Source organism: Eumetopias jubatus, unplaced genomic scaffold, assembly GCF_037043125.1.
Source record: "Eumetopias jubatus isolate StellerSeaLion01/CBP00866 unplaced genomic scaffold, mEumJub1_p1.0 scaffold_8, whole genome shotgun sequence".
Lineage (NCBI taxonomy): Eukaryota > Metazoa > Chordata > Mammalia > Carnivora > Otariidae > Eumetopias > Eumetopias jubatus.
Genome location: NW_028274814.1, coordinates 114832762 through 114859456, shown reverse-complemented (window position 1 = coordinate 114859456; position 26695 = coordinate 114832762). Strand labels below are relative to the sequence as shown.

General features: G+C 44.1%; 2 protein-coding genes across 3 annotated transcripts in view; both read right to left on the bottom strand.

Moving 5' to 3' along the window:
• Positions 1-26196, bottom strand: part of PLEKHG7 (pleckstrin homology and RhoGEF domain containing G7) — a 52908-nt gene extending 26712 nt beyond the window's left edge. Inside the window, 7 exon segments of the mRNA XM_088025734.1 lie at positions 895-1030; positions 1860-1896; positions 1898-1953; positions 6276-6322; positions 10366-10493; positions 25238-25272; positions 25681-26196. Coding sequence (XP_087881860.1) covers positions 895-1030; positions 1860-1896; positions 1898-1953; positions 6276-6322; positions 10366-10493; positions 25238-25272; positions 25681-26196 — 955 coding nt within the window.
• Positions 18478-19824, bottom strand: LOC114211021 (dnaJ homolog subfamily A member 1-like). Of its 2 annotated transcripts, XM_088025663.1 has the most exons (2): positions 19171-19824; positions 18478-18939 (listed from the first exon to the last, which is right to left on the bottom strand). In XM_088025663.1, the coding sequence occupies exons 1-2, from the start codon at positions 19811-19813 to the stop codon at positions 18620-18622; spliced, it is 963 nt and encodes a 320-aa protein (XP_087881789.1). In that variant the 5' UTR covers positions 19814-19824; the 3' UTR covers positions 18478-18619. The 2 variants fall into 2 exon arrangements, with proteins under 2 accessions (XP_087881789.1, XP_087881788.1); XM_088025662.1 differs by having other exon boundaries at positions 18478-19824.
• Positions 26197-26695: the final 499 nt, after the last annotated feature.

The window sequence follows — 26695 nt, the reverse complement described above, 5'->3', positions numbered from 1 at the left end:
CATCTGTGACTACAGCCCGACGGTTGCTAAGAAGCATTTGTGGGGCGCCCGGGTGGCTCAGTCGGTTAAGCGTCTGTCTTTGGCTCAGGTCATGATCCCGGGGTCCTGGGATTGAGCTCCCCATGGGGCTCCCAGCTCAGTGGGGAGCCTGCTTCTCCCTTTCCCTCTGACTGTCCCTCTCCCTGCTCATACTCTCTCTGTCAAATAAACAAAATCTTTAAAAAAAAAAGAAAGAAAGAAAAAAAGAAAAAAAGAAGTATTTGCTTGGCATTGTCCATGAGGGAATGAGAGCTCCAAAAGAGGGGGCTGACCAAAGATGGGACGGGTGCTTTGAGGGTGGTTGTGAGCTCCTTAACCCTAGTAGTGTGTGAACATGGGGTGAAGATAAGGTAGAAGAGGATTCATACTCAGATGGGGAGCTGGACTAGTTTACTTAGAAGATCTTACCCAAACCTGAGAGGCCATGTTTTAAAAAAAGAACAAAGAGAAGCAAAATATAAATAAGTGCAGAGAAGCAAAAATAAATAAGTACAATTTTCTTAAGATCCCCTGAAAGAAGGGACCCTCCCCTCAACTTCCTTTTTTTTTTTTTTTTTTAGCACGGTGGGAGAAAATGAGTCCTCAGAGTCAAATTAATATTTTCCACCTGCTACAAAACTGAAAGCCAGCATTACCATCTTAAGAACTAATAAATTGGGGGCGCCTGGGTGGCTCAGTCATTAAGCATCTGCCTTTAGCTCAGGTCATGATCCCGGGGTCCTGGGATCGAGCCCCACAATGGGCTCCCTGCTCAGCAGGAAGCGTGCTTCTCCCTCTCCCACCCCCCCTGCTTGTGTTCCTTCTCTCGCTGTGTCTCTCTCTGTCAAATAAATAAATAAAATCTTAAAAAAAAAAGAACTAATAAATGGTCCAAGAAATAAGTGCATTTACTTGTGAAGAGTTCCCACATGGTCTCTCGCTGCTTTCTCCAGTCTAATTGGTCGGTGGGAAGTTTTTGATGTGTTTCCATGACTTCATTCCAGGTTTTATCCTGTACATGGGAGAAAAGAGAGAACAAAACCTTTCCACCTCGGTGAGTTGACTTGCAGTACAGCAAGAGCAGGCAATTTCCAAAACCATGGTTCCCACCGCAGACCCTTGGCATCCCTCTTGCTAGTGGCTCCTCAAGCTACTCAAAGCACAGAACCTACATATAAGTTAGAAATAATTTTCCTCTCTCTGTGTGACTTTGAGATGCCATTTCCTCTGGATGCAAAGCAATGGGCTGCACAGCATACATACATTGCTTTTTGTTTAAAAGGAGAAGAAATTCAAATCGATGTTTTGAATTATGCTTCAGAATTTCATGAGCCTTTTTCAGTTAATTGCAAAAAAAAAAAAACAACAACCAAAAAACAAAACCAAACCCCCACAAAACCCCTCAAACCCCCCCCCCCAAAACCCTCAAAGAACTCCAAAACCAGAACTGGGCACTCTGATCCAGGTTCCACTGGCCATGTCTGCTGAAATGAACTATTGAAGAATCATGAAATAAGAGTTTTAACATTTAAAGAGACCTTTAGAAGTTGTCTTACTGAAAAAGACCCAGACAGGTGACTAACGGTAACAGCTTTTGACATTTGTACTGGGCCTTCTGGTCTACAAAGTGCTCTTCTAGCCATTACCCTTGTTAAGGTAAAATCTCTTCCCTGGGCTTCAGCGTGCATCCGGGAGAGCAGACAGTGTTCCGCGCAGCCGCGGGGCTGTCTCCTGCGCTCTGCTGGTATTATGAACAAGGCAATAATCTGACAGCTTAAAATAATGACTACCACAACAACCAAAAGACGCCTTGCCATGGCAGCCAATGAGTTCTGAGCTACCTGAAGGCCGTGGAGCTCACGGGCTCTGAAGTCTATACTTCACAGAGGACAGGCAGCTTTCCGGATGGGATAGGCGCTTGTGTTTGTCTTTGCCCTGTTTAAAGATCGTTAGAAACAGGACTTTCAAGCCTGAATTCTTTAAGGTCACAACTTTAGTGGCCTCAGTATCTCCCATTCATTCTCCAATATGCATGGGAACAGACTGCACATTTTGTCTATGAACCACTAACAGGTGAAAAGCCATTTCTGGGCCAGGGTCTGACCCCCAGAACCACAGAATGTGAGACCTGGAGGATAGAAGCCAGTGAGGATGCCTAGATCAAATGTCTTGTTTTACTTGTGAAAAGACAAAAATCCAAGGCTCAGGACAGTCATAGAGCAAACATAAACTTCAGTCTAGTGCCCGCCTTGTGGTGGGTGATGGACTGTCCTTCTCAATCCTAACTTCTCTAAATACTGGATCACAGCACCTTACCATCAGAGGTGCCTCAGATGTGTTAGTTCAACTCCTCATTTAGCAGATGACTAAATAAAGCCCAGACTGTTAAAGGCACTGCCCAACATGATAATTCTCTGCTACAGAATACCAGAATATTCTAGAAACTCTAGTTTCCTTAGAATGGAACCACCCACTTATTTTTGTTATAATTTTTATTTTCAATAATATTAGTTTTAGAAACCTGATTACAAAGGTTATTGCAGAAAATTTGAGAAACAAAGAAAAACACACAAAATCAGGACCCATAATCTCTATGCTTAGATAACTGCTGAAAACCTTTTTCTGATTATAAGTAATTTTGATGGTGTCGTATTTACACATCCTTTTGTAACTTGGCTTTTAAACTTCATATGTTTGACCTTTTTACATTTTTTTTTGACTCATTCAGTATTCTGTTGCAAAATCATGAATTGCCCACTTAAAGAGTTCATTTTACCAACTGAACCAGGAAGAAACTCTCATAACAATGTGGAAGGCTTTCTAAAATCAGCTTGGCTGTGTTTCAAATAAGTGTTTACCATAGATAATTTTTTAACTTGTGTTGTAGCCTCAGTCATGATGCATGGTGCTTGACGGAGGATCTAAGCAATTTGGTGGAAGTTACTCAACTTGATGGGTCGTGAGCAAGAGAAAGCATGGATTATCTGCTCTTGTGTTTAGACGGCTCCCTGTGTATCTGAAAGGAGACCTGTAATAGTTCTAGAATGTGCTCAGGGGCTGTGGCTGGTTTTTCTGGTAGGGTTATGGCACCAGAGAAAGAAATCTGTTAGAGGCTCATTAGCTTCTACATTAGCAAAGGAATCTTACAGCCAGCTGGAGGACTCCTACAGCAATTGGGACATATGCCTTTTGTTGATGTCTGAAACCATAGTGACTGCATGTTGTGGAAATTTAAAAAATCAGCAGCCAGTTGGAAAATAAAGAAACCGAGACAATAGAAGCAGTGTTGGGGCTGTGGGAAAGTGGGCGCCAGCCCTCTATCTGGAGGGGCACTCACTGTTTCTTTCCATGGGTCTGACCAACCTCCTGACCAAAGCGCCGGGGGGACATACCAGTGAGGAGGGAGGGGACAGTCCTTCCAGAGGTCACATTAACTCTTTAGAGTAAGAGACCCATTGCTGGGCGCAATAATAACTAAGAGGTAGATGGGTTGGCATTTGCAGGGGCCACTGGGGTCCCGGAACTGGAGCAAAATGGACACAGGTGAGTGTATACATTTCGGAGGGGTTGACAAAGATGGCATTGAATTGGTGAGAACAGGCATGGTTTTTCATAGAGCTCTGATGAGAGAAAGGAAAGAAGCCTGTCCGGGTCTGGTCGTGGAGCCCCGCATTTGGAGAAGCAGGGCAATGTCAGGATGGAAACAGACTCAGAGCCGGACTGTCTGGGACAGCTGGGGGCCAGTCCCCACCTCACCATTTAAAAGCGATGTGACCTCAAGCAAGCTATTCAACCTCTCTGAACCTTGGTTTACCCATTTGCAAAAGGGGGATAGTAAAGCAGTATGTTTATTAGATTCCTGTGGATTATCATTTCTAGAGATACGAATTCCTTGATAAATAAGGCTCAAAAGACGAAGGAGCAAGTAGACAGGTTGATTTTAAAAGGAAATATTGTATCCTTTTGAAAATGAGGCTTCAAGAAATGAATTTCCCTTCATTACGGAGAACATGTGCTGAAATGTTTTGTCATTCTACTAATTATTCTCTTTGTGAATCTTCACCGCTGCCTACCCATCTCCAACACTGTGCAAGCCATTTAGCACATTTTTTTTTTCTAATTTACATGTCAGTCCAACGTTCTTAAGAAGTGTGGCTGGGAATGGGAATGTTGGTGCATTAGCTATCTATCTAGCCCAGTGCTTGGCACGTACGGTCACCTAATGCATGTGGAGCATGTTGCTTCTTTAAGGGGAAAGATAGTTCTATTAAATCTAAAAATAGATTGGTCATCTTAGAGGAGTGCACTTGTAGGAGGATCCCTTCTTTATGTAGGTTTCTCCCTTCTGATAGCACGTTCTCGCTCCCTGGCAGCTCTTTGAGCTTCCCTGTTCAGGAGGAGAGCTGGTGGGAGATTCCCCTTCTCCTGGGACCTCAGACCTGACTGGTAACCGGCCCTGCTTCCATTTATATGATGAAGGAGCCCAGGAAGGCAGTCTCAGAACTGCCAGGGAAACCATCAAATCGTGTCCCTAAAGAGGGGCAAAATGAGAGTGACCCGTGAGCAACAACCCTGGTGACAGATTTCTACTAGTTGTTTCTGATTTGAAACTTATAATGTCTAGGCTGTGTCCCTACAAACTGAATGTTTGGGTCCTCTCAAAATTCATATATGAAAGCCTTAACTCCCAAATGTGATGGTAGTTGGAGATGGGGCCTCTGGGAGGTAATCAGGTTTAGATGAGGTCATGGCAGGAGAGCCCCCATGATGGGCTCTGGGCCCTTATAAAAAGAGGAAGAGACAGCAGTGTGCTCTCCCTCAGCCATGTGAGGATGCAGGGAGAAGGTGGCCACCTACAAGCCAGGAAGAGAGCCCTCACCATAACCCAACAATGCTGGCTCCCTGATCGTGGACTTCCCAGCCGCCAGAACTCTGAGAGATAAATATTTGTTGTTTGGGCCATCCAGTCTGTGGTAGTTTGTTATAACACTCCAAGCTGATGAAGACACTCATGCAAATTTTTATGCTTGAAAGAATTATGTGAAAGTCACTCATACATTCAGTTATGAGAACAGGTAGTTTTCCAAATCCTCACTAAAATCATTCTACCAATAATACGGCCAGGTATTGATTGTTTGCCACATGCCCAGCTCTGGGGTAAGCTCCACAAACATTATTTATCTCACTCTTTATGACTACCTTCTGAGGCTGGCAATATTACCATCCCCTCTTTACAGGGAAGGACCTGACACTGAGGGAGGGTAACCCATTTGGCCAGGGTCACAGAGCAGTAATTGGAGCAGCATAGCCTGGAACCTCAGAGGGCTTTTGATTTGGCTACAGGACTTAAAAAAAATATATCAGTGTGTGTGTGTGTCCACAGATGACAGTGATTGGAGGCCATGTGGGCAGATTTTTTAAAAAAGATTTTATTTATTTATTTATTTTGAGAGAGCGAGCACAAGCAGGGGGAGCAGCAGACAGAGGGAGAAGCAGGCTCCCTGCTCAGCAGGGAGCCCAACGTGGGGCTTGATCCCAGGACCCTGGGATCATGACCTGAGCTGAAGGCAGACGCTTAACTGACTGAGCCACCCAGGCGCCCCCAAACTTTTTTTAATAGAATGAGGCACAGCCACTACCTGTAAGGCCCTACTGCTCTGAGGGTTGCAGGTGTGTAGACACTGCGATGAAGTGTGTCTGAAGGAAAGTCTGGCTGGCAGCCCATCCTTGTCCTACGTAGGAAAGAATCAGGGTTCATTGATTTCGATTTATAACTCTTCAATAATTGATGGAACCAAGAATGAATTTTAAAAACCTCCTAGGACTAATCCAACTGGCTTTCCCAGAAATAGATGCATATTTGTGGAATTCGCTTCTGTAATATCTCATTAATTTTTCAGTGTTCACAATGGGTGTGGCGCTGATCGCAAACTGGGGCATACGCTTGTGCAAGTTGGCTTCAGCGAGCGAGCTGCTTCCTAAGCTGTATCAAGTTACAAATTTGGAGTTGTAAAGCATCACAATATTAGGATTGCTTGTTTTCTTGCAAAGCCCATTAGCCACCAGCAATTAGCATCTTTTGCTGCACAAAATGGCGTCATTTGGCACGTCACTAGCATGGAGGGGATGAAATCATGTAAATGCCACGTGCCATCTGCTATCACGTAAAGGAAAAGTAGGATGAAGGGGCTCTTCAGCCATCTCTTAGTTTCTTAGCTACGAGGGGCTTAATTAAAACAAAAATGACAATGCGCAACCCTCAACACTCCTGTCTTGAAGAAAGGCCATCTTGGATTTTTGGATTCTGCTGAGTGAAATTAAAGCAAATATATTAGTACTTCAAGGAACTGGTGACAGATCATTATAGTGCTTTCCTGCTTTTTCAAATGAGCCCAACAGAATTTATCCTGCTTTAATTCTCCTCTTGAGAGTCACAGAATGAATATTTATATTTATGCAGATGAGCAAATAAGGCAATGTCGCAACCTAAAAGTTGGCCTCCTATTGCTACTTTGAGGTGATATTGTCCTGCTTTTTTAAAAAATTTTTTATTGTTATGTTAATCACCATATATTACATCATTTGTTTTTGATGTAGTGTTCCATGATTCATTGTTTGTTCATAACACCCAGTGCTCCATGCAGAATGTGCCCTCTTTAATACCCATCACCAGGCTAACCCATCCCCCAACCCCCCTCCCCTCCACAACCCTCAGTTTGTTTTTCAGAGTCCATCATCTCTCATGGTTCGTCTCCCCCTCTGAATTACTCCCCTTCATTCTTCCTCTCCTGCTATCTTCTTCTTTTTCTTTTTTCTTAAAATATGTTGCATTATTTGTTTCAGAAGTACAGATCTGTGATTCAACAGTCTTGCACAATTCACAGCGCTCACCGTAGCACATACCCTCCCCAATGTCTATCACCCAGCCACCCCATCCCTCCCACCCCCAACCACTCCAGTAACACTCAGTTTGTTCCTGAGATTAAGAATTCCTCATATCAGTGAGGTCATATGATACATGTCTTTCTCTGATTGACTTATTTCACTAAGCATAACACCCTCCAGTTCCATCCACGTCATTGCAAATGGCAAAATCTCATTCCTTTTGATGGCTGCATAATATTCCATTGTGTATATATACCACATCTTCTTTATCCATTCATCTGTCGATGGACATCTTGGCTCTTTCCACAGTTTGGCTATTGTGGACATTGCTGCTATAAACATTGGGGTGCACGTACCCCTTCAGGTCCCTACATTTGTATCTTTGGGGTAAATACCCAGTAGTGCAATTGCTTGATATTGTCCTGCTTTTTAACTAGAGTATTATTTAGCTTTTTTCCCCCCTATCAATTAAAGAGATGTATTAAATGTAATAAAGATGCCCAGTAATTCCTTTAAGACAGAATGTCATGTTTATACCATGCCGCCATAAACCATGCCAACATATGCAACTTCAGTAGCCTGACCAATCATGATACATGGAGATGGCATTGACCTGATAATCCCCAGGTGTGGCTGGGAAGACCCCGAAATAGGGGACCATCAATCCCTATTACCCATCTTTATTCTGGGGCTTTTTGTCCCTATTGGCCATCATCCAAAATAGTCCTGAGGGAGTTTCTTTAAGTTGCGAAGAGAGTCATTATCCAGTAACACATTTTTGTGATGATCAGGAAGCAGAGATTAGATTCTGGCCTCTTGATTTTTTTTTTATGTCATCTGCATCAACTTTTTTTTATGTCATTGCTAACTCAGAAAAACCTGGGAATTGTCTCTTTGGTTTAGGTGAAATGGTCTCAATATACAAAATGGATGTCTTCTGGGTCTATCTCCTTTCTATTAAATTCATCAGGAGCCTCTGCATAATACTTCCATCAAATGAAAGCAATTACGCAAGCAGCATTTACTACAAAGGATGTGCTTGGGGGACTTTTCCTCCTGGAACCCTGAAAGGCAATTGTCTAGCTGATTATCTCGCTCGTTCTGACCACCTTATTGATCTTTTTAAAGGGGAGATTAGGTGGAATCTCCCTTAGGGACAAATCAGCTTCACAACTCTTAGCCCTCAATTGCCTGGTGGTAAATTATTATGTCCAATTTGAACTGCAATCATTGGGGTCTCTGGTCTTAGCAATTTCTCTCTGCTTTTCTAACTCTGGGGATAATTTTTAGGGCCTTGGGAAAGATTCACAAGTATTCAGAAGGAGATTTCAAGTCTTTATTGAATCCCACAATCTTATTATCTGTATTAAATATTAAGTTTTGCTGAATCAGAATCTCTATTTCAACAATATCTTTAGGTGACACATTTGCACATCAAAGCTTGAGAAGCATTGCATGCACCATGATTTTGAGACTTAGGGACTCTATTCTAAACCCCTTGAGAAGGGGGTAGTAAGGGGTATGGTGGAGGATGTTGCATATCTTTCGTATGTGGTATTTACTATGATGCTAGGCACACAACAAAGAACAATTAGTATGATTTAGAAGCACCGGGCATGGTGCAGACTTTCCTGGGCTCCTTCCAGACATAAATGCAGGCAGAGCCAGGTCCTGCTCAGGTCTGAGGTCCCATGGGAAGGGGCATTTCCCACCTACTCTCCTGAGGGTTCCTCCAGAACAGGGCCACCATAGAGCTGGATGGGAGATAGAAATAGGACTTTGTTCCTTGGTATGGGGGTTCTCAAACTTTGGTTGTCATCAGAATCACCTGGAGGGCTTGTTAAAAAAACAGATTGCTGTTTGAGGGGCTCCACCCCTAAAGTTTCTAATTTCAAAGTTTTGGGCTGGGCCCCAGAATCTGCATTTCTGACAATTTCCCAGGTTAATAAGGAAGCTCCTGCGCTGGGACCACCAGGCTTTGGGAAACACTACTCTAGGTGTTAACCTATTTAGAGCCTTTCAGGGGATGCTGTGTTTAGAACTAGCTCTCATTTATAGGGGCCTGTCCTTGAGTAGATCCCGTAACCCCTCTTGGTTGGTTGGTTTGCATTATTACGTCCTATGAGACAACAGGTATTCGTTTGGATTGTTGTATTGTATAAGGCGGTAGAGGTGAAAGGGATCTCCAAAGAGTGAGGAGCAAACAAATGTTAGTTGTGATTTATTCACTCGTGGCTTCCGGGCCCCATACATAGACGCTGCTGACTGTGCTTGCAGTGGGTGGCTGATGCAAGCTGGGGTGGGGGGTGAGGGTGGCTGATGCGAGCGGGAGTGGGGGGGTGGGGTGGGGTGGGGAGGGGGTGGGTAGTGGTCAAAAGCCTAGACTCCATTTGTCTGACTCGAACCAGTTGAAACCACAGCTAGGTAACTTCTTTCTGAGTCTCACCCTCCCCCTTTGTGGATGAGGAATGAACTTGGTGGTTTTCCAGCGGGGGTGCCTGGGGCCGGGGGCTTTTGGGGGTGCCTAGAAGGTGAGCCTGTGGGCCCCGCCCTGGCTTCCAGCAATGCAGTCCACCTGGACTGGATTTCCAAACAAAGATGCTTTTGTAAAAAGGGCTCCGCTAAAAAGAAGACCAGTTTAAAAACTACCAGGAAGGGGGCGCCTTGGTGGCTCAGTGGGTTGAGCATCTGACTCTTGATTTCCGCTCAGGTCATGATCTCGGGGTGGGATCCAGCCGAGTCCGGTGTCCCGCTTGGCAGGGAGTCTGCTTCTCTCCTTATCCCTCTCCCTCTGCCCCTCCCTCTGCTCTCTCTCTCTCCAGTAAATCTTAAAAACAAAACAAAACAAAACACCTGAAGGATAATCTTTAGCTTTCAAAGTTCACCCTCAGAATCATGGAGGATGTACCCAGGAGAGCACAGTTGTTCTTTTCTTTCACAACTGAGGTGAAGGGGTGGAAGATTTAGTCCCCAGGCTGCTTCTCGTCTGCTCTAACAGTGATCTGTTGTCACCGAGACCTGTGCCTCCACCTGCCACCACCCTGGAGGGAAGACAGTGGTGCTAGTATGAAGGCCAGGAGCGGGGTGGGGGTGGCATTCCAGCGAAGATGGGAAGCCGCCCCCCAGAGCAGAGAGAGCATTCTGCCCCACGATGGTACCTGTCACTGGTGGACCCGTTCTAGGTCCTAGACTCCCGGGGTAAATTATTTGACAAGAGGAGCTTTTGAGAGAAGGCCCATACCTTATCCATCTCTGCAAGTTAGTGCCCGATTCCAAGACGGCTATTCAGCTGGCTCCAGTAATTCACAGCGGGCGCCTGTCCTAATTGGTGAGGCATTGGTTCTAAGTGGTTAGGGCACGTGTTTTACTAGCTATGAAGTACTTCGGAAACCTCCTCCCCTACTTGTTACAATGGCTATCCCGTAGCAGGCATGCAATGAAAGGAGGCTGAGCAAGGGGGACCTGAATTCAGTAGCAGAAGTGGGTGGCACAGGGAATCGGCAGCTCCATCAGACACCAGGAGACCCCCAGGGAACAGCTCAAGTCCAGGGAAGGTGAGCACCAGAGAACTCCTCCTCTGCTCCTAGAACCTGTGCTCCAGAGATGGAAGGAGAGGGCTTCGAGCTGGCACGCAGGGAGGGACATCACTGAGACCTCCACTGAGCATCTGGAAGTGTCTGCCGGCAGCTTGATTATGCCCGCATTCTTAGAAGGACTTGGAGGCCACTCCAGGCTCCAGGCCCAGGCGGGCTGTGATGACACCCCCCCACCCCGGCTCCTCCCCCGCCATGTACGCAACACCGTTTGGAATCTTACTGACTGCTCATGATTTTGACTAACCCCCAAACAGGGGAACTCACCTAGAAATGTCAACACAAACATCCCTGAAGTGTTCTGACTCAGAGGGATATCAGGAGAAAGCCCTCAAGCACAGAAGTGCAAGTTATGTGCCAGTGACACTGCCCCAGGGGTGAGCAGGATCCACGGATGTGGCCGCCAGTGACCCTCGTCACCTGAGCTCCCCAACATGTATGTGTGACCGAGTCCCTCCTGGCTTCAGACCCTTCAGTGGCTCTTCATCTCCTAACAGACAAACATGTTTTTAAAGTATACACATAAGCCTCTCGTGATCCCAGCCGTGTATCTACCTGATATTCCTTTACTTTGCAATTTATTTTCTGGAAACAGGGAATGGATCATCATTTCGATGCAGAACAGCCCACACGTTGGTGGCTGAGCTGACAGTGCTTTGCCCTCTCCCTGCCCTCCCCAAGCCTGTCTAACTCCTCCTCTTGTGAGATTTAGGGCCATGGAGGATGATCTATTAATTTAAGAGGGAAAATACTTAGATAAAATTCAGCTGATATTTATCGAATTATCTGTGTTCCCTTGAATTTTAAAACCTGTTTGGATTTGCCCTTTCTCGGCTCTTCTCTCTCTCTTATTTTCATGGGAAAACTGTCGTGTAATGTTGCCGACACTGCTGGGGGCTGACCCAATGGGCACGCTCTCCATTTTTCTTGCTGTGAAGACCCTGCTTTGCTTGGGTGACGCGCTGACTTGCTCCACCTTCAGTTGGCAGAGCCACGTGACTCAAATACAGCCATGAGATTTAAACCGGAGTTGCAGGATGTGGCTTCTGGAAACCCTTTTTCTCGAAGGGGACAGAGTTGGCTACCTTCTTCCTTTTTGATCTTCGCCTTTCCTGTTGTCTGGAATGTGGCTTGATATCTGAAAGTATACCAGGGGTCTTGCAAAGGTAACGCAGAACAGGAACGCAGAAGGAGTCTGGCAGGTTGCTGACATCTGCTCTGGCCTGGGTTCTGGTCATATTACAAGAGAAATACCCTTTATGGGGTGCCTGGGTGGCACCCAGTCGGTTAATTGACAGACTCCTGGTTTTGGCTCGGGTCATGATCTCAGGGTTGTGAGATCAAGCTCTGCATTGGGCTCTGGGCTGAGTATAGCGCCTGCTCAATATTCTTTTCTCTCCTTCTCCCTCTGCCCCTCCCTGCCAGCCCCCCCTTGTTTGCTCTCTCTCTCTCAAATAAAAAAAAAAAATACCCTTTACTCATTTAGGTCATTCTAGTTGAAATCTGTTACCTGCAGGCAAATGCTATCCTATCTGACACAGATCTCCCCATCCTGGACTTCCTTCTCCAAGAACAAGGTCATGTTTTGGCATTGTGATGTCCTGTGACTTTTTATTTTTTTATCACCTATTTATGATGAGGTTTCATAATAAGATCATTAGAGTTACAACTTCTTAGAACTCTCCCCTTCTTGCTATTTTCCAACCCAATACTTATGGTGGTTATGAGGATAGAGAGGGCTAAATTAGGTAGGCATTGGAAAAGTTACAGTAATTTGAATGGGAAATATATTCTAATTTCATTGGGTATAGAATGTTGAGACTGATACATAATAAGTGAACAATATGCAAATACAGCCAGGAATTTTCACAGTGCTATTCAAAAACCATTAGATAATATAAAATACTGGGAGCCCTACAAGGGGACCCCTGAAAAGAAATATTAGCCACTTCCCCATCAAATTTATCCTTTTCTTGATAAAGACCCTACACGCATATAATGAGAGAGTTGGTATTTAAGGTCTAGATGAGCCTGAATTGGATGCGGATTGGAAAAATTACAACAATATGAGTGAGAAATGTAACGTAGTTGGACTTTGGGGAAAAGGTTTACCCTTGAGTTTGAACTCTAGATGTTTCACAATCTGGTGAATATTAGGCGTTTGGTAGTTTCCTGAGATTCTGTAAGCTATCTTCATATTCCCCGGAGACCTCAGAGAGGGTTCAACTGTTGGTGGACTAGAAGGACTCGTGTTCCCGGCCACGTCTAGGCTGGCTTATCTCTTATGCTTCTATAGTTTTCTGGAGTGTTGGTTAAGAATGTGGAGACATTGTCTGGATTTTAATCTCAGCTGTGATTGAGCAAGTTAATAACCGCTGTGGGCCTGATGTTGCCATTTGTGAAATGTAGACAATAATGATATTTATCTCTTGTGTGAGGACAGTCGAAGTTAATCAATATAAAGCACTGAGATCGGTGACTGGAACTTAGCAAGCTGTCAATAAAAGCTATTATGTTGATTACTGAATATACTGTGATATAATGTTCTATTTATGTGTCTCTTTATTCCACTAGATTGCTGGCTCCTTCAGTACAAGAGACATGTCTTATTTCTTGATGTGGTGGGTGCTCATTTAGTATTTAAACCATTGTTCTTAATGCACATGAATGAATGAAATACTCCTCTGATATTGTCCTCCCTTGTGAGAAGTATCTTACTTCCCAGATTTATGTCTTATCTGCCCCCTGTGCCCTAGGCTCCTAGCTCCTATTCTAAATCCCTCTGTAATAACATAACTCAATAAATATTTGTTGAGTAGATGAAACCATAACCAAACCCTCACACAGCCAGAGTCGTCACTGTCAGTTCCTGCCATGAACTCCTGCAGAACTGGTACCCCAGTGACAGCAAGGTGCTCACTGTTCTTTAAATGTGCCTTGCACGTCACGTCTCCACACCTTGGCTCAGGTATTCCCATCTGCCTGCCTATCTCCACTTTGCCTGGCAAACCCACCTTCATCTCTAAATTCCAGCTTGGACACTCTTCCTCCAGAAGTCAGCTCTGATCTGTTCAGGAAAAGCCACCTCTCTCTCTCCCTCCCTCTTCCACCCCCACCTTGTCTTTCTACTTTATAATGATTTCCCTTTTGAAGGGAAGACTCATACTGTGTCTTACATATTATAGAACCTAAGCACCTCGCCTAGCACTTGATATAGAGCAGGTATTTGAATAAGCTTTTAAGGAATAGGCAAGTTGACCTATAGAATGATACACAGACAGTTCTCAAATGAATGTGCTTTTCTATTCTAAGTCATAAATAAATAATCATATGCATTTACAATAGCAAAGTGCAATATCAGTCCCTCCCCCCTCATTAGAAGTGGTTAAATTACTCTATTCATTTCCCCTTATCCAGGATACCTTTTGACATAAGGCATCCATTTGGGAGCATGTAGGTCAGGTTTTGGATTCAATTTGCGCATATGAAGCAGAGGGAAGACAACTGGCTGGCACAGGGTTTGAGCCTTGACCTTGGCTTTGTTGCCTTAGTGTTCTAAACCCAGTGATGCTCATTCTGGAAAGGTGGGCATGTCCCTGGAAGGGCATAACAGAATCTCTGTGGACATGATATTTTATGTTCATAAGAAGAAGGTATGAGTTAATAAAAATATCAAGGATCACATTTGTAATGATATGAAGACCTAGGGGAACAGAAAGAAAGAACATCTGCATATAGTAACATGAAGAGACATGCCTGGCAGTGGACTAGATTTCTGGGCACTCTGTAAAGGACCCTGTGTCGGTGTCAGCCAGGCTCGTTCAGAGAATTGGATTAACGACATTAATGCAATGAATTCAGAACGACTTTGAATTTAGGTCTCGTGATGGGAGGGGGTGTTGATGGTTCCAAACGGGTGTCTTATTTTTGCTATTCAAATAGAATTGCTTCTTGTAAAAAAATGGCATGCATGCAGGATCATTGTGTCTAGTTCTGGACTGATTATTTGCTAGAAGCAATTACTGCAATAAATTCAGAATTTTTTATTTCCCTCCCCTAAACAAAATGGCGTGTGTGTGGGGTAGTGGCATCCTGTCTGGCGGGTGGGGAGAGAAGTTTTTGATACTTAATTTCCTCAGAGGGAGGTTAAGCTAGGAGATGGACATAACGCACAAATGTTTGGGGTATGGCTGGCAACCCACTGTCTCTGTGTAAATACAGTGTAATTTCATGCTGCCTTTATTTGTTTGGAAAAGCACAACTAAACAAATATCCTTGAGAGATGCATTTTTCTTCTTTGTTTGTTTGATGCTTGGCTATTCTGGTGATTTGCTTCAGGACAAAATTCTGGATCCAGGAGGTTGTATAACTGGATACCTGACCCAGACTTTGCAGCCCTCTTGGCTTGCTGGCCTCCCTGCTCCCCTCCTCCTTCTTTACCCTCCTCCCATTCACAAAACCAAACACAACCACATTAACCCTGAGCTGTGCTACCTCAGGCCAGTCATAGCCGAAGGGACTAGTCCCATAGTTGCTGGAATAATTTTGTCTCTTTTCTGGTACCAGAACATCTCCTTATTCTGTCCTCTGCTGAAGATCCAAAGGTCCGTGGTGTGGGCTAGGACAGCAACAATTTAGAGAATTCTCCCTCCACTGCTGAGCAGGCCACACACCCGTGTGTCAACACTCAACAGTGAGCTTGCTCTTCCGTGTTGGTGACAGGAAAGTTTTTGGCTGGTGGAAATGTGTCCCCGCATGGACCTCAAATGCATACACATGATAAGGAATAGATTGGTTTTGGCAAATAGTTTATTCTAATTTAAAATCAGCTGACACTGAGCACCTAAGTACTTTAACATGCATCATCATACAGATTTTCACAAGTACCCTACGAAGTGGAAATCACCTTTCTCATTATAGAGCCAAGAAAACTGCAGCTTACTTAAGGTTGCATTGCTAGTGAACGACGGAGCCAGAATTCCAAGTTCAAGTACATAAGTCTGACTCTAATAAAACTTGTAAATAGGGAGAAAAGATACTAAAAACCATGTTAGAGTATTGTTTGTTTGTTTTAAATTGACATAATGATGGTTACTACTTTGGGTAGAAGAAGAAATAGAGTGGGTTGAATGGAAGCTCCTGGAATGATAGGTTCATGTCCTAAACCCTAGAACCTGTGCATGGGATCTTATCTGGATAAAGTCTTTGTAGATGTCATTAAATGAAAGAACTAGGGATGAGCTTGTTCTGGGCTATCTGGGTATGCCCTAAATCCATTAACACGTGGACTAATAAGAGACAGGTAGGGAAGAGACACAGAGAGGAAAGAAGTTTGTCTGAGGACAGAGGCAGAGATTAAATGCAGCCACAGTGAAGGAAGACCTTGAGGAATTTCAAAGGAAGGTCCTCGCCTAGAACCTTCGGAAGCAGCACAGTTCTGCCAGTTCCTTGATTTTGGACTTCGGCCCTCCAGAACTGTGAGAGCATCTATTTCTGTTGTTTTGAGCCACTTGGTTGGTGGTGATTTATAATAGCAGCCATCAGACACTCATCAAGGGGGCAGTACGAGTGAGTGGCAGGGGAACTCCACCTATGACCCTGATTCCCAACTCTGACCTTCGTTACGTTTCACCTTGGCATGTCACTTCCTGGGGCCTCAATTTCCTTATGTGGAAAACAAACTGTGGCAAGACGCTTTCTGTCTCTGGTGATCTATGAATCAAGGATTTAGGAGCACTGCTCTCAATTTCCCTGCCAGTGGCGAGTGGGTGGGAGCAGTAATTATACGGTGACCTTCATCTTGGCAGGAATGTTTGAAGATGAATAATTAAAGCTCCTCCTTTAGAAATATGACTAATGCATCATTTGCATTTTGTGCAGTCCTTAAACCAAGGACTGTTGGCTTTTAATTCTCAGGCGCAAATTTTAAGGGAAAATAATGAAAAAATGCTAGAGATTATGCAGATTAGCAACTGCCCTATAGTGATACGTTTATCTTAATGGAGTAAAAATCTTATTGAAGGTACTATAATTTGGGTAAGGCATAATCTGATTCTTCTTCCTGCTATGAATGTTGCCCAGTGGTTTCTTATCAGGCAAGCTCATGCGGCCTCATTCCTCAGATATGATAGTCCTTGCCTGATAGTAAAATTCATGGTAAATATACCTTTTCCAGCAGGTGGCTTTCCAGTAATTGTGTGACTAGAAAAGGTAGGTATTCTATTTTAAAAACCACAGTGGTTTACTCTATGCAAGAGATACAGTGTAATTTGGAATGCTTGCTTATAACTATGGGTTGATTATACAAGAAGAGCAAACTCAGAATTAGCAACAGTCTTAAAAAAAAAAAAAAAAAAGCCCTTCTAAAATAACCAGGAGAGAAATTGCTAGTTGTGGAACTGTAGCTCTCTCAGTGAAATGTGGGATGTATTTTTCCATTATGAGTCTCAGAAGATTATTGGGAAGTTTCCTTTGCATGTGTGACTGTTATTTCCAGGTCAACTTTCTCCCAAATGTCCCATTTTTCTAGAATCCAACTGAGAAGGCAGAAAGCATGGGGAGCCTGTCGCTCACTGCCCTGGACTCACTACATAGTAGCTCCTTTGTGAATGCAAGTGAACAAACAGCAGACTCGTTCCTGACAAGTCAGTTTCAACACAGAACAGAGACAGCTTATGGAGTCTCATCATCGTGGGGGACACCGGATGCCGTGACATCTAGGACTTGATCAGTAACAGTCACCAAATACGCATGTGTTCTGGACCCCAGGGCAGCTGCTGGTACTGTTCAATGCCTACTCTCCCCATCTTTTTAGGTGACTGTCTTTGCTGGATGAAAGCCAAAATGCTGCCTGGGGGATCAAGCAATACTTGTGCAAATCCCCAGCAACCCAAGCTACATTGAAGAGATAAACACAAATCAGATTGGGAAGACGGAGAAGGTTCAAAGGAGCCAGAGGAAGCAGCTGGAGGAGAATATACAAAACGAAAAGGCGATCAAACACTTTCCCCTACCAGGCTTATCCTAACCTCACAAACTAACCAATTGACTTCTTTTTTTTCCTTCAACTTGTATTGAACGTCTACCATGCGCCAAGCTATGTTCTAGGCACTAAGGATAGAATAATGAACGGAACAGACATGAGCCCTGCTTCCGTGGAGCTTCTATTCTAGAGGTTCAGAAGCCAGTGGAAGAATCACACACAATTCCCGCTGTGAAAGGTAGCTGCCGGGCCACCTCCACCTTCCAGCCATGCCCAGCTCAGTCTCCCTGAGATCGCAGTCTCCTCTTCTAACAGCATGCTGTCTATCCTATTGCAAGGGAAAAAAGTTGTAACTATGTGAGGTGATGGACATTAACTAACCTTATTGCAGTGATGGTTTTGCAATAGATACATATGTCAAATCATTGTATTATACACCTTAAACTTACACCATGTTCTATGTCAATTATTTCTCGATAACATTGGGAGAAAAAAGGAAAGCAATACAGTAAAATATGGTGCTATGGAGTGTAAAATATTTCAAAAAAGCTAAAAAAAAAAAAAACCAAAACCCAAAACACCCAACAACCAATATGCCACTTATTAGTCTCTAGTTAATACCTTCCTATTATGTCCTACTGCCAGGACAGTGTTCTCCCTCACTGACGTCACCCAGGGTTTAGAGAGAGTGCTAGGGGTGGAAATGGTTTTAAATAAATAGAAGTCTGTGGAGGATATAATATTGTATTGACGCTAATGTTCATACACCTCAGATGAGCTGCATGCATGGATCATTTCACTCTGGGATCAGAATATCTCAGAAAGTCGGTGACTCACATACAGGAAGTGTTTAATGAATGAATGAGTATATGCTTTCTTAAAAAAAAAGCTAATATTTGAGTTTTTCTATTTACCACATCAAAAGCTTATTAGATGGGTACTATTTGCGTCCCCATTTCACAGATGAAGATTTTAGGTTTTTTTTTTTTTGAGCTTTTATATTTGAGTTTATTCTTCATTTAAAACACTACTATAGTTGAATATTAAAACAAAAACAATAGCAAGTAGTGAGCTATGATTATAGTCCTTCACTCATTCACTACTGCATATAAAATGCCAGCAGTGTTTTTCACTGGCCCCATTAAGAGGTCTGACACTGAACACCACCCCTGGGATGATGTTCATCATCCTCATAGGCTTCCCCATTGTAATGGTGCCGTCTTTCCTGATTTGGATCAAAGTCCACCAGTTCTACCTGGTCCATTTCATCAGTCTCTTCTACTTCCTTCCTCTCAGGTAGGAGTTTTTCCAGCAAAGAAAGTTTCTCAGGAGAGAGAAAGCCATTCTCAGGAAAGTTTACCTTAAATTCAATGATTAGGCGACCCTTCTCATATGGTCTACGATAAATTGGCATGCCTTCATTTAGCACACACTTGACATCTCCATGCTTGACAATTTGACCTGGGTGAGAGGTGATGACGATGGTTCGGTTGTCAAGAGTAGACACTGGCTTTTGAAAGCCACACAGTGCTTCAACCAGCTGTATGTCCATACACATGAAGAGGTCTTCTCCTCGCCGAGTAAAAACAGCGTGGTCCTTCTGATCTAAAACAATGATAATATCTCCTGGTTCCAGTCCTGGTTCTTGGTCTCCTTCACCATGGAATGTTATCTTCTGGCCGTCCTTCGTGCCTTTGTCAATATGAACTTCTAGAATCTTCTTCTCTCGAACTGTCTTCCTCCCATTGCGGCTTTTACATCTGTCTTTGGGACTGATCCGTTCCCCATGGCCCTGGCACTCCATGCACACAGACTGAATTTGCTGAACCTTTCCAGGTCCTATCTGATGAGTTCTCATTCGCATTCCAGTACCTCGGCAATTGGGACAACATTCGACTGCTCCTTTCTTACCACCTCGGCCTTCACATTTATCGCAAATCACGTTCTTTTGCAGTGCTAGTTTCCGTGTTGCACCATTATATAAATCTTCTAAGGTTACTGAGAGCTGATGCACAACATTTTTACCTCTCCTTTCTCTCTGCATCCTTCCTCCTCCTCCAAAAAACATACCAAAGATGTCCACGGGGGAGCCAAAACCACCACCAGCTCCACCTTCTTTAATTGCCTGTTCTCCTCCTTTGTCATATAATTCCCTTTTCTTTGCATCAGAGAGTACTTCGTAAGCTTGAGAAATCTGTTTAAACTTCTCTCCTTCATTTGGATTCTTATCAGGGTGGTACTTCAAGGCCAGTTTCCTGTAGGCCTTTCTCAATTCCTCTTGGGTGGCATTGGGTTTGACCCCCAAAACATCATAGTAAGTGGTTTCTTTCACCATTTTCTACAGCCGGTGAGAGGGCCAAGGGCGGTGTGGGGGAGCAGGAAGGAGCGCGTTGCTGGGCGCAGCTTGGGCAGCTGCTGCTCCTCCGCATCTCACCGAGCGTTCTGGAAAGTTCCAAGATTTTAGGTTTTGAGACCATGTTGCCAGAGAGAAGGAGAGCTAGGGTTCAAGCCCAGGGAGTTGGATTCCAAGAGCTCCTAACACTAGGCTGTGCTACTTCAGATCCAGCTTGGGGGGATGTCTTACTGGCATTCAATATTTTGGTCTCATTTCTTCTTCTAAAGAGACTTCCAAATACTTACCATTTGGTTTTCGTGCTGATGTTACTCCATTTGCTAATTTGAATATATTTAGCTTTCTTCCTATATTTCAAAGGAGGCTAGTCTTTGTTCTCCTAGATGTGGGATGTACATTTCCCTTTTCAGCTTCAGGGCTGACGGAGAAATGAAGTGAGACAGATAGCTTTCTGTTATAGATTTTAAGGGGGTGCTGGAAAGGTCTCCCTACCTGCAAAATCTCCCCCATTTGCTTCCTGATGTTTAAAATCCCACCAATGCAGCTTCATTGTTTGGTTTCAAGTCATGTCTTCTGTCAAAATGCAAATAAATCAGGGACTGATAAATGACATTGTAAGCCACGCAGCCCTCCAGGCTGCCCATCTTCCTTCTTCTATCCATCTTTTCCTTTAGTAAATATTTTTGGAGATACTCTAGCTGTGTCATAGGTTCTAGAGAGTTAAAGATATATAAGTGGTCTCTGTCCTCAGGAAGGTCTTGGCTCTGGAAGCAGATGAATGTAAAAGAAAGGCAGTGGTGTTTTAGATATAAAGTGCAGGGAAAGCTAAAAGGGAGGAATACACTGCTCTACTTGGAAAGATGGAGCACAGATATTCCTTAAGCCTAAAGTCCTTCACACTTTAGTAAGAATGAACTATGAAGATTTTTTTCCAGAAGCCATATTTTGGTAACAGGAGAAGGTTTGGAGTGAGTGTGAGTTCAAGGGAATATTACAGAGGGAGAGAGGGAATGACAGCAAGAAAAACAATTCACCATGAAAACCCTGAAATCCAGGTCATAATACTGAGCTGATTTCAGAACTGAGAGTAGATTGGGCCCTCCTCACTTACAGGAATCCGCCTCATTGTCATGCCATGTGTTAAAACACCCTAATAAAAGAAGAATTGGTATTTTTGCATAAGGGTTCCTGTCTATCCTACAAGGCCAAAAAGGTGGTTGTGACTGACTGGTAGGCACAGAGGCAAGCACTTCTCCACTGGATATACTAGGGGTCAACAAACTTTTTCTATCAACTGCTGGATGAGGCTTTGTGGGCCGCATGGTCTTTGTAGGGACTGTGGTGCGGCTCTCCCCTGTAGCGAGTAAAAGCCCCAAGGCCAGGATTCAAATGAATGGGTGCGGCTGTTTCCATGAAACTATTTACAAAAACGAGGGTGGGCTGAATGCCTATAGGGCATAGATGGCTAGATACTGGTTTATGCCCTGTAACAGTCAGATTAAAGGCCTCCATTAAGGAAGTGTAAGATTTAAATAAAGTTTAAATTACATTTTTTGAGGGTGCAGGTGTGGTTCAGTTGGTCAAGCATCTGATCTCAGCTCAGGTCTTGATCTCAGGGTCGTGACGGGCATGGAGCTTCCTAAAAAAAAAAAAAAATTACATTTTTTGAGGTGAGGTCCCCATTGGCTGGATGGACAGCAGGGTCTCCTGCAGAGCCCGTTCCCTGTGTGAGATGACTGCCCAGCCCGGTACGGAGCCACCGGAAGGAAGCAGCCCTTGGAGCGAACAGCTGCTGAAAAGTCTGCAGTGTGTGAAGAGGAAGGGGGGACCGCACAGAAGGCAGGCAGTCAGCAAAACTAAAGGCAACCTATGGAATGGGAGAAGTATTTGTAAATGTCTTATCAGGTAAAGTATCAAAAATCTATGAAGAACTTATATACTCAACACCCAAAAAACAAAAAATCCAGTCAAGAAATGGGCAGAAAACATGAACAGACATTTCTCCCAAGAAGACATCCAAATGGCCAACAGACACATGAAAAAATGCTCCACTCACTCAGCACCAGGGAAATACAAATCAAAACCACAGTGAGATACCACCTCACACTGGTCAGAATGGCTAAAATTAACAAGTCAAGAAACAGTAGATGTTGGTGAGGATGCGGAGAAAGGGGAACCCTCTTACACTGTTGGTGGGAATGCAAGCTGGGGCAGCCATTCTGGAAAACAGTATGGAGGTTCCTCAAAAAGTTGAAAATAGAGCTACCATATGATCCAGCAATTGTACTATTGGGTATTTACCCAAAGGATACAAATAGACTGATCCGAAGGGGCATCTGCACCCCAATATTTATAGCAGCATTGTCCCCAAAAGCCAAACCGTGGAAAGAGCCCAGATGTCCATCAACATATGAATGGATAAAGAAGATGTGGTGTGTGTATATATATACATATACATACATATGTATATGTTGTGTGTGTGTATACACACACACACACACACACACACACACACACACACACACACACAAATGGAATATTACTCAGCCATCAAAAGGATGAAATCTTGCCATTTGCAACTACAAGGATGGAACTAGAGGGTACTATGCTAAGCAAAATAAGTCAGTCAGAGAAAGACAACTACCGTATGATTTCACTCGAATGGAATTTAAGAAACAAAACAGGTTAACATAGTGGAAGGGAAGGAAATATGAAATAAGATGAAAACAGAGAGGGAGGCAAACCATAAGAGATGCTGAACTCTAGGAAATAAACTGAGGGTTGCTGGAGGGGATACACCCTGGGGGAAGGGATAATTGGGGGATGGGCATTAAGGAGGGCAACTGATGTAATGAGCACCGGGTGTTGTATGCAACTGATGAATCACTATCTCTGAAACTAAAAAATAAAAAAGAAAAGAAAAGAAAAAAAAGCAGGCAGACAGGATCTTTGTGCAGCAGAAACTTCTCTGGTTACCAAAGATTCATGCTTAAAAAAGTATAGAATGAGTGGTCTGTGAGTGATGAAAAACTGCTTCTTTTTAGTGATAATATATAAATGTTTATTTAACATATTCATTCATAGATTATCCTTACTTAGGCCTTCATTTATTCATTCACAAACATGTCTTATTACATGCCAAGTATTGCCCTAAGTTCTGGAGCAACAATATTGAATAAATCAGGGTCATCACTGGACACGAAGATGTCCAAATTACCTCCCGTCTAATTCCCTGTTGTGATTTTCGGTAACCTTCCACTATTTGGTAATATGTGATTATGATATATTGAATGCCACAGAATTTTTTAAAGCCTCAAGCCCTTGGACCAAATTGTTCCTTTGAATTAACCAAGACTAGTTTTGTTATTGTCTTACAAAGATCCTGCCTGTCAGTAACAATTACCTGCTTGCCATCTTTTGCAAATGGCTTGATGCATCCCATCACTTAAACTGTATGTCTGCTAACTCCATCTTATAATCAGAGCTGGACACAGACTTTACCTGCTCTAGGAAGCATTATTAAAAACTCTCAGATACCTATCTCCATCCCTGATGGCTTCTCTAATCAACTACGTGCTCAAAATCTCCACTCCAATGATCCATGGGTCCTCAAATTTAATATGCCCAAAATTGAAGTCAAGACCTCTCCACACCCACCCTCCTTCCCCTCCCTCACCCTCCCACACAAGTTTACCTAGGTCAGTGAATGGAACTATTTGCCACCTAGTGATGCGGGCCAGAAGCTTGGAGGTCATATTTGACCACTTCCTTCCCCTCACCCCCAACGGTCTGTTATTCACAAAGCCCAGGTGATTCTACCTCCTAACTACCTCCGCAAATGAGATATTTTTTTCTAACTCCAGTGCGTTTATCAGAGCCTAACCACTAACTTCTCACATCGGGACATTCTAATTGTTCTGCTGGAGTCTGCTCTCACTTCAATGTTATGGCCACCCTGTATCCATCATATCCATCCATTGAGTGGCTTCAAACTGCTCTTAGGATAAGGAACAAAATCCCTGAACACCCTGTTAGGGATCTACTCTAACCAACATCACCATCTTTCTCTGAGACTACTTTTTTTCCCCCTTTCTCTGACACATCTGAATTAGGTATCCTTTTAGAGCTTTATTCTGGTCTGCACGTGTAGATTTGTATACATGATTCTATCCATCAAATTTGTATCCACACCCTTTGCCAGTAACACCTCCGTGCTCTCCCGCTGTTGGTGGTGCAGAATTTCCTGCCCCTGCGTTCAGTCATGTGACCTGTTCTGGCCAATAGAATTAGGACAGATGCTGACCCCAGGCTTCAAGGGGTCTTGCACGCTTCCGTGTCCTCTTGAACCTCTCCCTTCACCACAATAAGAACAGGCCCAGGGTAGCCCTCTGTCTCCGTGAAAAGTATGAGGAACCCGCGGAGTGGAACTACCCAGCTGAGACCAGCCTCCATCAACTCACACCCAGTAGGACACTTGGACGTATATATGAAACAAGAATGGTTGTTGTTTTAAGCCACTGAGGTTTGGGGTGGTTTGTCCTGTAGCAAGAGCTCACTGATACACTAACACAGTAATTTGCGTTTTCCTGTGGCTTTGTTAATATCATTAGCCTTTGTTTATGCCTTTAGGTCGACTAGGGTTAAAATCAACAAAGACTGCATCGATGGATCTCCTTCTTCCTCTTCTGAACAGCAAACTTGTGCTTGAGGATTGAGGTCCCATAATAAAGCAGTGGCGAATTCCTGAGAATTTCTCTGTGGCTTACCAAATGAAACTAGGGCCTTCCTGCCAATCCTGCCAATGGGGTGGATGAAATCGAGCATGGATCCTCTCCTTGCTGCCACAGAGACTTTTCATCCCTGGGACAGATGGCAAATCTGGGGCCATAAGCTGAGGACCATGCTGAAAATTCAGGGCTGGTTTTGGAAGTGGCACCATCTACCTGCTTCCTAAGTAAAGGCACTGTCTGTCAGAGGAGGCCTTTTAAAGGTCGTCCTAGATTGAAACAGCACATCTTGCTCTTTTTTATCCCTGTCCTCTGAAGTTCTCTTTGAAAATCTGTTGAATGTTCTGGCCTTTATATTTTCTCGGCCCGAGAAAACCAATTACTAAGTGGATGCTAATGAAGCCACGGGCCAAGTCATTGGCAATTCAAAACGAAAACCATGACCGCGTGTGGTTGTCATACTTCACCCCCAAAAAGCTGCAGCAAAATGCTGTACTCTTCAAGGAGACTCTTGAAATTAAGACTCTCTCACCCAGAAATGTTAAGTGACTCGGGGGCTGTAAAACAAAGTGCCCTGATTAACATGCCATCAGGCTTGCGCTGTCAGAACAGAATCAGGGATGGAAAAGTAAATAATGAACCGTTTTCATGGCGCTAGAGCAAATAAAGACATACACACCTGGATGGATGCAGCGCTTCTCCCGGAAATCAATTCTAAAGATAGACCTTTTAGTTTTGCTCAAATCCACCCAGAATTCCCAAGCAGACATTTGGAAAGGAGAGGCAATTCAGTTTCCTAGCTGAAATGATTTGGATATTTTCTTTTTAGTGGGGAGATGGGGAAGAGATTTGCAAGAGGGCCATCTTTGCTCTCCAAAGCCCGACAGGCCGTTGCTAACCTGACCTTCTCTAGGAGAAGAAAGTGAGTTAGACTTCCCAGACTACTGTACCCTTTTACTTGGGAGCCAATATGTCCTGAAAAGTATGTGTCCCCTCAGCAGTGACTTCCTGTGCTGTGTCCCATCATAGGACGCCCTGGCCTTTGGGGTAATATGGCAACCCAGAGACCTAATTCGCTTTGCAGTGCACCAAATGAGCACGGGAAGCTCGGAGCTGTGTTACGTGAGGACCAGGGGGCCATGTGGCGGGGCTGGGCGGTGAGTGGCCTCCTTTTTCTGGAAGAGAGGCCTAAAGAAGAGACCCCTCACTGATGGGCTGAAGTGCAGGATGGGGTTCAAATGAGTCAGCTGTGTTGAGGGCCCTTTTGGGGTCTGGAGGCAATCTTGCTTGGAGTCTCAAGGGCAATAGGGAGTGTGAAGAATTCTTTGGGCTTCCCTGTAGACTCTTAGAAAGGTAACATGGAGAGCCTGCAGGCTTCTTCCCAGTGGGCATTTCCAAAGTCTCTTGCTGGGACAGCGAGTGTGAAGTCCTGCAGCCATTGCCCCTTAATCTCCTCAAAGTGGGAGAGGTAGAGATGCGGCCTGGGGCTTGTGGGTCAAAGTAGAGAATTTTCCCCTGGTTCTCACCATGCTTCCTCGACAGACTCCTCAGGGGGAGCTGAGAAGAGGCCCCACAGCCTTGGGTCTGCTCCTCTGGGCAGGATGGCTCCACCTTCCCTATGCAGCTAAGAGGCCCCATTGCTGGAAGCTTCCAGGGGACATTGTTGGACTTGCTGTTCTCTGGACCATACTGGGGTTGTTCAGTTTCTGAATTCAAGTGCTGCTTTTCCTTGGTATGCCTTTGTCCTTTCCCAGGGGATAGTTACATGCAGGTTGTTGGATTTTAGTGAGGAAGAGTAGAGTGTGCAGTCTGTTGCAAATGAGGGAGACTGACGTGAGAAAAAAGGCATCTGAAATTTCAGATGAAAACCTCTAATTTGTCACGGGAGTTGGGTAGAGACCGCTTGTCATTAGCGTCCTTTATGTTTTGCAGATAATTAACATAAGGAATTTCAGCCTTCCCATCTGAATAGTTTATACATTGAAATTTGTTTACTGTTTACTTATTATGCCTTCCAGGTTGAAACAAACAATGTTTTAAAAACCTTAGTGATGGGGCGCCTGGGCGGCTTAGTCAGTTAGGCGTCCAACTCTTGGTTTCAGCTCTGGTCATGATCATGGGGTCATGGGTTCGAGCC

Excerpts from the sequence above, each read along its gene's own strand:
- LOC114211021 (XM_088025662.1), bottom strand. The coding sequence starts at position 19,813 with ATGGTGAAAGAAACCACTTACTATGATGTTTTGGGGGTCAAACCCAAT.